Source organism: Nannobrachium achirus (assembly GCF_963921795.1).
Source record: "Nannobrachium achirus genome assembly, chromosome: 1".
NCBI classification, from domain to species: domain Eukaryota; kingdom Metazoa; phylum Chordata; class Actinopteri; order Myctophiformes; family Myctophidae; genus Nannobrachium; species Nannobrachium achirus.
Window position 1 is genome coordinate 38382114 of NC_137810.1, and position 14648 is coordinate 38396761.

At 43.6% G+C, this 14648-nt stretch overlaps 1 protein-coding gene across 1 annotated transcript; it reads right to left on the reverse strand.

Moving 5' to 3' along the window:
• Positions 1 to 810: 810 nt before the first annotated feature.
• On the reverse strand, positions 811 to 14363 carry tab3 (TGF-beta activated kinase 1 (MAP3K7) binding protein 3). The gene is made up of 7 exons (XM_080733317.1): positions 14203 to 14363; positions 13312 to 13480; positions 11204 to 12464; positions 6583 to 6743; positions 4801 to 4885; positions 4576 to 4659; positions 811 to 1743 (listed from the first exon to the last, which is right to left on the reverse strand). Exons 2-7 carry the CDS (start codon positions 13411 to 13413, stop codon positions 1619 to 1621), a joined length of 1818 nt encoding a protein of 605 aa, XP_080589443.1. The 5' UTR covers positions 13414 to 13480; positions 14203 to 14363; the 3' UTR covers positions 811 to 1618.
• Positions 14364 to 14648: the final 285 nt, after the last annotated feature.

A 14648-nucleotide genomic window follows, 5' to 3' on the forward strand; every position in this document is an offset into this window, starting at 1 on the left:
TAAGAATTCAATTAAAAACACCTACATATAAAAGCACCACATTCATCTTTCACTCAATAGGTCGCAAGTTGATGACAAGATGATGTCATTTGTCCATGTGTGTTCCAGCCGTATGGAATTTATGGAATGCATGTAAATGCAAGTATTAAAGATATTGCTTTGATGCTCAGATTAACCGTAGGAAGTATTATGTTGTTTTCTTATTGGCACATGCATTCCAAACATTCCATAGGGCCCACACATGGACATGGACATATGACATCAACTTGCAACGTGAGTGAAAGACGTACTATTTCTAAAATAAAAATTAAATAAAATGTTTGAGGGGTTTTAATTTCAAATTTAATTATAGGGCAATTATAACGTATTAAGACATAAGGCATTAGCCAGGGATCCTTTTAACTGCTTCCTGGGTGGTGTATTAAGAGCACTTATAACTATTACTCCTAATAGTTAGGAGGATGGGTTAAATGAAAGGCAAATGTACAGTGATCCGTACAAAAGAAAAAGGTACATCAAACCTTTACAAACAAAACTAAAAGCCCCAAAAACAACTAAAAGGGTCAAACTACCAGGTTTCCGCTTGTCATGATGATCATGGTATGAGTGAGTTGACTGGCTGAGATGGAGCTTTATGTCTCCAAATCATTTGCTGCTGTGTATTCGGTGACCATTGGTTTGTTTACTAACATAATAAAACATGTAATGCAAAAACCAAAAGCCTGCGCTTTTCATTTGGGCCCGAGGAGGGAGCCTCCATGAATTATGACGCATGATCTCAAACACAAAACAACATGGTGGCTGTGTTCGGTCAAATCACATAGACTCAGCTCATTTATTAATTACGGCAACTTGAGGCATTTGCACAGGAAATTAACATCTTTTTTGAACACTCAAGAATACAGTGTGGCATAATATGCATCAAAGTACCAGGAATATATTCATACGCGAGTCTCTTTAGTGTTCTTCATTCAATGAAAGGAGCTCTTATACAGAGCCAGATACAGTGTACAGTCTACATAATGTATTAGTCAGACCCTACATTACCATTGCATTCATGGTCCCACGTCAAGAGGGAAATTCATCATCGTGCCTCCATTTTTTAAGTTCAGGAATGGGCGCAGTTGTGTAAACAGGGCAGTCACTCATTCTGCGTGGAATGTTCGCTCGGTAAATCAAAAGTTCCTCCTTCCCTCCACTTCACGATTCTTGTTCATTTTAAACAGTTCGAAGCCCCGCCCACCCGCTGTCCAGGTTGCAGCTCAATACTCCCTTTTTTTTCTCCTCGATTTCCCACTTGCATCATCAGGGGAACAGCGTTCCTCTGTCCTGGAAAAGCGTTGCCATTTTGCCAATGGAAACAGGGTCAAAGTGCATGGAGGTTCCTCCAAGAAGGAAGCAGGGATGTAAGGGTGTGTGGGGGACATAGTGGCTCTTCCTCAGCAAGTAGGATGGGCTTATACATAGATTAACAGAGGGGAAAGGGTTCAGGGAGCTTGTTAAAAGGGGAAATTGGGAAGTGAGGAATTTAAAGGGTGGTCTGGACATATTCTATCCGGGGGACGGAGGAGACAGGGGGGTGCAGAACGGAGCAGTGCAATGCAAGACAGCGCCAGGCTCAGGTACAGCGCGGCATCTCGCACTGTTCACAGCGGTTGAGTGCAGGGTGGTTTAGGAAAGTGCAGCTTTCACAGTTCCACTGGGCGCCCTCGAAGTCTTCGTCCCTCTGGGGCTTGGGGGCTTCTGAAAAACAAGAAAAAATAACAAACATGAAGGAAAAACAAGGGAAAGACTTCCCTTTGTATTTTTATTAAAGAGATAATTTAATATTGTATTTGCTCTGAGGGGCTAAGGCCGAAACACTAAGAGTTTCCAATAAATTGAGAATTTGTATCTGAGCCAGTCTAGCATTGTTTATTTTGGAGTGCCGCTTTTTCCAAGTATCCCTGACTGCAGTAGGCAGATCGGGCGGGGTTCTGTATGCGGGGAGGCCGTTGTGTTTGTGGGTGGGGTTAAGTGATCATCAACCAACTCTATGTCATCAACCCCACCCGTTGCGGGCAGTTTTAATGGCGGCTTAATGTTGATCATTCATAGAATTATAAATTTAGTCCCCCCGCGTCTGTTTCAAGGCGTCCTTTGTTTAAAGTGGCTTAATGGTGATCATTAATATAATTATCATTTATGGATCATCTGTTTTTTTTTATTTTATTAAAGTGACTTTCAATTATGTAATTTAATTCACATTAATTCATTTCAGAACAAAAGCTCAGGTCTGAGTTGGAGCAAAGCTTAATTGTTACATTTAATTAGCATATAATATGATATAATATTATACATTAAATTTCTCAGAGGACCCTGAAATGTGTGAATTATAAAATAATGAGTGTAATTAATAAATGTTAACACTTGCTATGCATCCCATGTCTGTGATCAAAGCACTATAATAAATTACAACCTGTTTATAACACTGTATAATTATGTATAGCCAAATTATAAGCACTCATAATTATACTTAATGATTTATTAAACTATTAAAAATACATCATAAAGAATTTGACTAATAAAGTGAATTTTTACAATTGTCAATGGCATCTTACATTGACTTATAACAGTAAAATGTATTATAAGAGAGATTATGAAATGTTGAGAAACAATGGTAATTTTAATTTTACATTGATACATGGAAGGGTCACATGGTTTATAAATTATAAAGTGTTATGACTGAGTACTTATATAACTGTAATTATTAGTCTTCTCCTTTTCCTTTCGGCTATTTTTTTTCCCAGGAGACACCACAGCAAATCATCTGCCTCCATCTCACCCTCTCCTGTGCCCCGATCTGCGTGCTATGGGCGGGATTCAAGAAGCTGGAATGGGCAGGGATCAGGGCAGGGATCCCGCCCATACGTAACCCCGCCCCGAGCTGCCTACTGCTGTCAGGGGCTTCTCGCTTTTTCCACTTCTGTGTTTTCTCTCTGTTTGAAGTTATATGTATAGTTGCCTAAATAAAAAAGGCACCTAGAGGAAGCGCATCTGCTTTTTTTTCCCCAACCTTTTTTTCCCAACCTTTTCTGGATTCGGGCCCACTTGAAAACCTCACAAGCGTTTGCAACCTACCCATCTGACCACTGGTCAGGTAGTTGGGCCGAATGCATTGGCTAGCCTCGTAAACAAGGCAGGAGGAGTCAGTTTACTAGGCTATGCATTTGCATCTTTAGATCGATTGTGTTCCGGCTTGGATCGGTGTAGTATATTCATCGGTATCACGCTGAAAACGTTTCATATAAAAAATATAAAACAAAAAGTAGAAAAAGTCAGGGTATTTATTTGTTATTGTTATAATCTTAGTGCTATGCGGTTATATGGCATGTCCTCACATCCCACTGGTTGGAAATCTCTGTTCTACTTTCGTCTTACGATACCTCAACAAAAGCCTATTGGACCATCATGAATAAATGAAAAAAGAATGTGTTAATCAGTTATGTGGAATACCACAGTGACAACTGGAATGCCATCACCTCAATGGCTAAATTAAACCACGGTTGTCATTCGGGAGACAAGCGTGAGGCATGCATTCAACCATCAGGCAATTACGTTTGAATGTCGACAGACACAGGAGTCCAGCTAGGTTCCTCATCTGGTTTCCACGCCAATGAAATTGACCAAGGTCAGTGGGCTCTTTCAAATACAAAAATGACCGCAAATAACTCTGATGAAAGGTATTACAGGTATTACAAAGCATCGTAATCTAGCGAGGGAAACTAGCGAGTGTGTTGGGAAGGAGAATGTTTGTCTTAATTGTCTGGTTTTGCGAGGGAGGCCTAACATTTTACCCACCCGTCAAGTTGTGTTGGTTTCATTTCATTTTCATTATATATTATAAATATAATTTTCCATAATGTTTGTATGCAGACAATAGATGCTGTGCATCCTAATCTTGTGTCCCCATTTTATTTTTATATATATCATTATTTTCTGCACAACCTCTGCAAGTTACTTACCCATTTTCACTGAACTTAAGGAGCAGTTCATCCAAAAACAATTAAGTATTTTTCTATCTATTACAATTACTCAAATAGTCTCTGAGTCTCCTACTGACCGATGACCCAGTCAGCGAATAATTGGCTCAGGAATGTTACAAAAACTAAAACATCTCCATGAATTCAAGGCTTTATGGGGTGTGCAATTGATAGAAAACCAGTTTTTTGGGGTGAACTACTCCTTTAAATGGCAATTCTTTTCCTTCTCAACTTACAGTATTTTGAAATGATCAAAAGTGGATGGACTCCATAGAGGTTCCTTAATAGAACCCAGTTCCCCTTAATAATAGAATCAGGTTTCACTTCCCAACCCTAGTCAGCTACCAGCATGCCCATTGCCCCCCAAACAAAACTAAACAAAAAACATTACAGATGCGTTAACTAATTTATGCTTTGGCAAAAAGTGTCACGCAATGCCACTCAACAGACCTCAAATATTTCTAGTGTCAAGGCTTTTTTTCACCAGTTGAATTTTTGTTGCGTTACATGTATTTCACCAAAACAAGAATTAGGCTTTATAGAAAGCTCTCACCTTTCTTTCCCGGCTTTGGCGGCATCACCGGCCCCGGCTTAATGTGGTCATAGAAGTTGTTCATGGCTTTCGGGTCAAACTTTCCTGTAGATAAAAGCAAAAAGCTAAATATCAGAGAGACTGTCCGCTTCCGGGCTCAGCTCTTACAAGATGTTGTGATATAAAAAAATCCGGCACACGCCTATGAGGCCAGTGTGAGATTGTGTTTGTTTGTGTGTAGTGTACCCAGTAGATCCATCTCCTTCAGGGTGCAGTCGATATCAATCTGAAGCTGTCTGTTCAGACCTCGCAATCGGGTCATCTCTTCAGGCTGCCAAACAAAGTGCGCATGCACACACGCACGCACGCAGGCACAAACACACACACACACACACCACTTACGATTAGACATAAATAGATAACTACGTTTACTCATTCTTCCGGCTTGTTTGTTAGGACAAAGACTTGCATGATTCTGCAGCGATGTGTAAGCTGTGTCAATTTGTTTCAAAGTTGACTGTATGCATGTACATGTATGTGATTGTAGGTGTTGGGGCGTTACCCTACTGATAACTGGTGTGCTATGTGTATGAGCACACCTGTCACTCCAGGTGCTGTGGCTACACCGATTGTTTGGTGCACTCTTTGGTGCCTGGGTGCCCATTTGCTTGTGCAAGAGCGCTCCCATGTGTACACAAGAGGAACTCTCCCCACTTGTGGCATTGCATTATGAGGCAGACCCCTTGCCTTTAACATTCTGAGTGTCTGTTTTCCATGATTTCAACACAGATTTGTTATTTACAATGTAGCCCTATCAAGTGCCACCACATTCAGTTTCGGTATAATTATTCATGTGTTTTTTTTTCCACTCATGGTCAAACAACAAAAATGTATTTTTAAGATACTTGCGGACGAATAATTTCGGGCCACTTAACCTTCAGTGCATCCAACTGTTTATCAGAGGCGTAATTTCAGAAAGAAATGGTGGCAAAAAAAATTACAACTTAAACCCCATTTCTAAAATTGTGAAAATAGTGGATGTACAAGTTCTCAGCACGTCGCTTGGCGACGCGTTGAGAAATTGAAGATCCACAATTTTCACTGTTGTTTGTGGAGCGACGTGAAAATGTTCACTTATAATGACATTCCCAAAATAGGTTGTGCCACGTTGAAAGTGGTTCACAGAGGTTAAAGCAAAAACAATTCCAATTTTCAGACCATGTCCCAATATGTGATCTTTGAAACATGGCACGTGCAGCGCACACCAATATTTGGGGTGTTTCCCTGGAGTTCTGAACTGCCTTCACTGAATGTGTGTGCCAAATAAATCCATGCTTCATTTTATAGAAGTATCTTCTGAAGTTCTGTTGTATTCTACGCTAGTCTGGCCAATTCAAATACTCATATCTTGAAATTATAACTACTTTTTAGTTTGAAGATCGCTTACATCGCTTATTTATTTTTATTTTTGCGGGTCTTACACTGATCTCAGAAATAGCCCCTAAAGAATTCTCAAGACTGAAATCAGTCCCCAGGACTGAGAACTTTAACCTCTGGGTTCATAAATTAACGGTTGCATGTGACATGTGTCACATGTAGATGCCGGATTCAGATTAATCTGCAAAAACTATTTTCCCAATTTTAGAAATGGGGCTTGAGTTGTAATTTTGTTTTGCCACCATTTCTTTCAGAAAATACGCCTCCGATAAACAGTTGGATGCACTGAACGTTAAGTGGCCAATTGCCATCCCCTGTTGCCCCTGCTGTATATCGCCACAGCTGTGCAGAAACCTTGTATCTCCAAGTTTCAAATGTGTATGTTTTTTTCGTAAAGTAGAGCCCTGCTTCACCATACAAGACTCTCGCGCTGGCTAGACTAGCGAAAATAGCAGATCTACAAGCACACAACGCCTCGCAACTTGTAGATCGGCTATTTTCACTAGTACAAAACCAACAGTTTTGAACATTCAAGGCCTCCACCCGACAAGAACGATATACTGTATTCCTGGGAGTGTGTAGTGTATTCACCCGGGGGATGAGGCTGGTGGAGTTGACCCTCCTGAAGCGTCTCTGCAGAGCATCGTACTCCATGTCGTTGACGTCGGCCTTCAGCTGCTCCAGCTTCTGTTTCTCCAGCAGCAGCTCCTTCAGGAGACGCTCCATCCTGGCTCTCTGGTGGAGCAGGAGGGCTGCAGGGGCGACACACACACACACACACACACACACACACACACACACACACACACACACACACACACACACACACACACACAAACCACTCAGTAAAGACACGCACAATGAAGACAGATATACACACACACAGATTTAACCAGGAGCTTCTTGTCTTGTGACACTACACACAGTAACAGGAACAGGAAACGGTCACTGACGTTTAATGAGAGAACCAGGTTTTGCTGCCTTCACAATACAGAAGGCAGTGTACTGTTCAGATCTTGCCAAAAACAACAGAAAGGTCTGAACTTAACTAGCTGACTTAGCAATAACTGGGTGAAGCAGGGTGCCTCTCTTAAGGCGTCCTTGTCCCGTGTAACCTCTGTGCCAAGAGAATGCCTTTCTATGTTATTTCTGTGTTTGTTTGCAATGTGTCAACTATTTTATGAACAGATTTATGTTCTATAAGCCATTTGAGTTGCTTGGTGTTCATGTTACAGTATGGCTGGGATGTATAGTAGTCTGGGGTGGGCAGTGATTGGGCCAAGACTCACCTGTCACTATAGCACTATAGCACTTGAAATTGTAGGTACAGTATTACATTTTAATGTGACTCGCAGGGTTTCCTGCAGGAAAAAGTCTTGACCAGGGGGGGATTTCGTTTTTGATAATTAATTAATTAATTCGAGTAATTAATTCACTTATTTTTTAATATTAATTCTTATTTTTGCCCTATAAAAAACACATGAATGTGCCCATGATGACGGAAAACACAACTACATGCTATCATCCACATTTATTCAACATTGAATAACTTATATTGCCGGTTCGCCACCAAAGGGTTAAAAAAAATAGTGTGCACGCTGGTGTACGAATTCGTGCACAGATGATGCACTATGCATGTACACGCTTTTCACAGCTTTCAAACAAAAAAATTCGCTTGGAAATCCGTTCAGGCATTCAGGAGATACCAGCCCTTATGTTTTCTTCAAATGTAAACAAACATGGCTGCCATGTTTGAAAGATAGGGTTGGTATGGGGGTTAAACATGCAATTTCGCGATCGCGATCATGCCTAGTACATTGTTGGAGGTCCAAAAAGTTTTTTTGGAAAAAAAAAAAAAAATTGAATTTTTTTTTTTTATACCCTTGGGGAGGCGGGGGGGTTTTCTGGCCAGGCGGGGCGCCTGGCCTGTAAAGTGCTGCAGGAAACCCTGACTCGGTTCTACAGATAAATATTGTGAAAATAGCCGATCTACGGCTATTTTCACAATTTTCACCTCTTACTTACTTAATCTTTTACAGTTTGGTATTAAAACGGTCTTGAAAGTCCTTAAATTGTCACTTTATAAATGTGCAGATACTTTGTATACACTTATACTGTGTTTAGATTTGTTTACTGTTGGGTGAGGGGGAAAAATGACATTAAGCTAATCATCTGGGGGCCCCACAAAATAATTTGGGGACCCCACTTGGGGTCCCGACCCCAAGTTTGAGAACCACTGTTCTGGACTGATTGGGTTGATTGACACTCAGAATGTTTGTGGCACCTGGAGAGTGTGACTCTGGCAGTCCAGGGTGAATCAGAGAGAGTAGGAGCAAGAGGATTCTTTCCCAAGTCTTGCTATAATCGTTTCGGATTGGATTCCCCACTGGATTTATAAAGTTACTTTTTATTTCCATTGTGGATTATTTTCTTGGATTAAGCCTTTCTATTGAGGACGGACTGTGAACGGTGGTAAGAAGAGACTGACTTGCCATACTAACTGTATAGACTGATCAGAGACAGTATGGAAATATCTTGTTATTTGAGGCTTTATTTGTTTTGCTGTTTATTAAATTCAGCTTGAGTTATTTGCCAATTATTTATTTATTCTGAACTGACCCTCCACCTCCCTCATATTGCTGTTGCAACCGTTATATTTTCCTTTTTCAACCAGCTTCATTTCACCCTCTACTACCCTCACCCCTACTCTCAACTTAGTATAACGTACCCGACTTTACACCTGAATTAAGGTAATCATTTCTGAATAGAAATGTCTGTTCTATATTTATATGCTAGAACGCAATACACTAGTGCAGTAGTGCTCCTGCAGGCTTTTCACACTGGAGCAAAAGTAATAATATAGAAATGTCAAACTAGCAAGCTAACAAGCTAGCTTAACTGTTAATTAAACTAACTAACTAGTAGCTAGCTTAACGTTTACAAAAAAATACACAGAGTAATTGCAAGTGGACTGGAGAACCACCCCACCCAATTGACAGAACAGCTACTGTAGCTTGTCACTAAATGGCACACAGCAATTTGACGTTGTCTCTCTAGAAGGATTTCCGGCTTCATCTACTGTAATTATATCTGACAAAATAAATAAATGTTTCTGCAAAGCTCATGGTTTGCAGAAAGCATCAGCTGATTGAGTTAGGATAGGTTAATGCTATTTCAAAGAGAGAAACTGTGCTCAGCTAAAATACAATTTGAATGAGGTCTGTACAGATTGGCTTCAAGTTCATTCACAAACCGCACACTTACAGCATCTATTACTTAACTATCATTGGCTAAATAGGAAGAAGAAAAATACTTGTTTTTCCATACATCCCCATGTCCCACAATACAGAAGAGCTGCTAAAAGTTTACATAAGACTACAACATACCTTACACTATCCAAAATGAACTACAAGTCACAGTCATGTGTCCACATGTCAATTGTCATTGTCAATACAGTCACATTGGCAACAAGCACTTATATGTATAATTGTATATAGCTCCATGCCCTGCTTGGTAGAGCTCAACCCTGCTATGTGGCACCATGAGTATATATGCTTATTTTAAATTAGTGACTACAGGAAACTTACCAGAGATATAATCGACCATGATGACGTTTTACCTCTAGTCTGATGGCGTGGCTCTATCGTCTAAGTGTTCACTCGCGTCTCTTCTCTATGAAATGGGTAGTGTTTGAGTAGGCTACTTAGGGACAGCAGGGGGGAAGCATTTTAATCACGGCGGGAAGGAGGACATTTTTGTTACTTCCGTTACTTCCTTCCTTGGCTTCCTTCCTGTTTTAATTGGTGTATTCACCAGTACTCCCTTGTGGAGTTATAGGAAGTGGAGTTTTTCTGTTTCAGGGTAAACACTACTGTTTTTATTCTTGTTAGAAGTGAACCCCAAAGTATAGGTTTTTTGTTGATGTTATGTAACATGTTGATAGGTCCTTTATGGGGATTTAATATTACTGGAGCTTCTTGAGCTTTATGGATGTGATGTGTTCCTCATTCAATGTAATATCAGGCTATTGTGCTATTATTATTGTTATTGACAGGAAAGCACCACTGTACAATCCTTTGTGTCCTCATCCAACCCTGTCCAACCCAAAGACAGGTTTCCCCGAAAAACCTAAGGCAAATCCTCAGTCCTGCAGGACATGAGGATGATAGATCTTTAGTGCCCTTACTGCCCTACTTCCATGTTCACAGGCAATTACTATGATACTATAAACAACATACAATATCAAACGAATGCCACAGTGTTGGTATGACTGTGTATTGGTGAATGCAGCCTCCTTGATGTCCACATGCACTGATTCATCGTATACTCAGTGAGACCATACATTGGCAACTGGCAGCCCGGTGGCCACATGCGGCCCCACCGTCACTTTATAATGCGGCCCGCAGGTTAATATCGAAATTAACGATTTCAGCTGTTACAATTCCAAACAGACCTGCTTTATGTTCGATGTATTATTCATGAAATTAACTCAAGTATAACTAAATGCCTTTTAAATTAGATTTGAAATCTAATTTCTATTCAAAAGAAATAGCAACAAATAATTCAGGATTCCAATTCAAAAGTATATTTTTTTCTACTTTTGTGTGACAAAGAATGACAAAGTAAGCCATTAACTAAAGTTAAAACACAGAGAATTATCTTCACAAACTGTCAACGTTCCACACCAAAAGCCTATGGAAAATACAGCGAAGATTCTGGCCTAAAACCATCTCCAATCAACACCTTCTTAGCCTGTGTAAACAGGACAACATGGCTACCATCCTCATGAGAAGGTGGTGGAAATGGATTGTGCATGTAATCCATAGAGAGCAGGACAACATCACCCAAACTGCCCTTCACTGGACACCAGACGGCAAGCGTAAGAGAGGCTGACCCAAGAACACCTGGCGTAGGACAGTGGAGGGAGAGCTGAAGACCCTGCATCACACCTGGGGCACACGCTGGCCCAAAACCGACAGGAGTGGAGATCCTTTGTTGCTGCCCTACATGCCAGCCGGCATAAAGGGCAGTAAGCAAAGTAAGTAAAACACAGAGATAACAGGTTTCTGCCTGACATTTAGATTATATGCAATATAGAGTGGAGTGAGTGTGGAAATGTAGTGGCCTTCTCTATCATAAAGGTTGCCCACCCCTGGTGTAGAAACAACTATAAACTGAACACAAGATTACTAGGGGGGGGGGGGACACTCACCTTGCGTGTAGGCGTAGTCATCAGAGCCCGAGCTGGAGCGCCGCGGCATGCGCTGGAACTGGCTCGCCACGTTCCCCGGCAGGGCAGAGATGGGCAGGATGGGTGGCGGGGCAGCGTTGTGCTCCCCCTGGTCCACGATGTTGAGCAGGGACTCCGCCTCGGCCACAGGCGGCGAGCTGAGCGGCCGCTGCGCATGTCCCCCCGGCGACACCTTGATTTTGATGTAGGCCGGCTGGCCCGGCTGCGGCGACGAGGCCGGCCGCGGCCGCGCCGCCGGGCACTGGTGCAGGTACATGCCGGGGTGGTGGAACGCCGCCGGGGTCGGGGGCCCGCTCATGCTGATGGCCCGCGAGGGCGAGCTGGGCGAGGGGCTGGAGGACCCACCCCAGCCCTGCTGCGAGTGGGGGCTGTGCACGGGGGAATTGCTGCGCGGCCGCGGCAGCGTGATCTCGATCTGGTTCTTGAGGGAGCTCTTGGTGGAGAGGTAGGGCCTGTAGAGGGGAGGCGGCTGTGGCTGCTGCTGGTTGTGGTAGGGCATGTTGGGGAGGGGCGGCGAGCTGATGGGGTGGAAAACATACTGCTGGTGCTGTGGCGGGGGCTGGGGTTGATGCTGTGGCTGGACCTGATGCTGTGGCTGATGTGCCTGATGCTGGGGGGAGCTATAAGGGGAGCCGTATGTGGGAGTGCTGTAGGGCGACTGCTGATGCTGATACACCGGCGTCCCGGCTGAGGGCCAGGGGGACGGCTGCGGGCTCTGCGAGGGCGAGGGTCGAATGTACAGGGTGGTGTTTGCACTATTGTAGTGGCCGGGGGGGATTTGCAGGGCCTGGGGTGCGTTGGGTATGTTCTGGGACACGGTTACCGTTATCGGGCTCATGTAGCGCGGGATGGGGCAGTAGGTGGGAGACATGCCCTGCATGGTGGGGGGAGGGGTGGGCGTGCTGGCAGAGCGGCTCTGATCGTTCATGAAGAAGGGGTTATAGCTCGGAGAGGGGGCCATGGTGGCGGGGGCCGACAGTGGCTCTGGGTAATTGGGCCGCTGAGGGTCTATGTGGCCATCGCTGGAGCTGTGCACGAGCGAGCGCCCAGCCCCGCCATTGGCATTGCCTGGCTCTGCGGGCGGGTAGTGTCCCAGACTGATGTGCAGCATGTGGTTCCGATTGAGCCGCACCTCCTCTGGACTGTGGTGGAACTCCCCATAGAGGTATCTGTGACTCTCCTGAGCCAGCAGGCGGCAGCAGAGGTCCAGGTTATTGTTGTTCTGAGAGAGACGGGACAGACACAGGCTCACAGTCACTCCATTTATACCAGTGGGAGTGTTGCATACATTCATTGCTATTGTGGCCGTCTAAAAATGGTATTCCCATGAAGCCTACCAAAAGGGACAGGAACAGTCTTGGATTGCCAGAGTCGGATGAATATAAAAAAGCACAATATCACAACCAAAAGAACAACTCTCCATTCCACAGCTGCCTTGACAGGTTATGGTGCCGATTGCTTCTCTGTGTGACAGAGATTCTATGGAGTCACAGAAACATGTTTATTCCTTTGTCTTGACACTGCGTTTTTGACCCTTGGACTTCCTGCTGCTGAAAACTTGTGATGTTAGCATTTTGAGGAAATTAAGGTTATTCAATCAACATCTTCACTCACTGGGCCTATGAATTGTTCTGGATAAGAGCCTTGGCTCTGTGTGGAAAAAGGCAGCGAGAGACCAATGCTGCCTGAGGAGTACTTGCACGCCGACTCGCAGAGTTGTGCAACAAAAATAGCAGATCTACAAGCTCCATCAGCTATGTTCGGTGCACAACGTCGGTGTGCAACTACCTATAAAAAGTGTATATCTGTACCTTCAGAAGGCACTGAGAGACGGTGTATGTCTGTACTTTGTACTTGCAGAAGGCACTGGGAGACATTGTATTTCTGTACCTTCAGTCAGAAGGCACTGGGAGACTGTATGTCTGTCTGTACTTTGTACTTGCAGAAGGCACTAGGAGACAGACAGTGTATGTCTGTACCTGCAGAGGCAATGTCTGCGTACCTGCAGAAGGCACTGTGGATGTCTGTACGTGCAGAAGGCACTGGGAGACAGTGTATTGTCTGCGTACCTGCAGAAGGCACTGGGAGACGACTCCCTCTGGAATCTCGGGGAAGCGCTGTTTGAGGTCCTGCAGGATGTGATAGTCTAGCTGAGGGCCTCCCTGCGCCATCCTGAGCCCAGACAGAGAGTCAACAAGCCCACAGCTCCAAATGCTGCACCAACTGACCTCTCAGCCCCTGATGAAGACACCGAGACAGACAGATCACACTGGAACCCTGGCGTTATGAAATGCCAACCTCAGTGCTATAGTATTGTTAGTCCTGCCATCTAGACTATACTACTGTGTGAGTTATCAATATGCCAGTGGTTATTTAACATTTAAAGGGGGTGTAAACATTTCTTTTTCGAAACCTGTCTATGTGCTGTCTTCAAGAAAACATCTATCATGTAGTCCTCGAAAGAAAACAACCCCATAGCCGCACACGAACACACAAATCAATACTGCCAGTGACACCGTCAACAGTTCTCAATAACAATATACTACTGCTGAGATTGCCACTGTCATTCTAGTTCTGTTTGTTTTAAGCCATAATGCTGCACCCTGCCAGCAACGACGACATGCCATCGCTAGCAGCAGGTTAGCAGAAGCTTAGCCTATGGATCATATGAGAAGGTACAATCAGATCAAGTCATTGCCCCTGCTGTTGCAGCAACAGCAGAGGCAATGACTTGATCTGAGGATTGTACAGGTATGAATTCCCACGCTACAAGCTTCTAGATGTGATCAACTTACCTCGCCATCTGATCTGACTGCCACAGCTAACTTGGCTAAAGCTAACATTTAGCTTTCCCCTGTATTGGCTGGTCAGCTGTCAACTGTTTTAGTGTTTAGGAGTTGATGGATTAGCCAGCTAGCCTAAAGCTAAAGTTAGCCACCATACGGCTCAATTCAACTTACCATGGGTTTAGCGTCTCACGCGTCTCGCACCATCCCAGAAGTTGAGCAGGACCCCGGCTGGCTGTTCCTGAGGTGTTCTACTGACGTGTAGTAGAGGTTTCTGTTGAATTAAAATGCCAGTTTCGCATTCCAGAGGCAGGCCCTCCAGGCTAGGCTCTCTATCGCGATACTGTCAGCTTGTTTAAGGAGCAGGAAGTTGTCCAAATACGACCAAGACTGTCAATACTGCGCATGTTTGTGTGTGGCGCACCCTCCACTGGTACAGTAATTAACAGTAATCACCAGTGGTTGAAAAAGTACTCACATTCTTTACTCAAGTAAAAGTATCAATACTGCAATGTAGAAATACCAAAAGTCAATTCAAAATGTACTTGAGTAAAAAAGTATGAAAGTGTTGGCATCTAAAAGTAAAAGTGCAAAATGTTTGGAAATAGCAGATACATGCT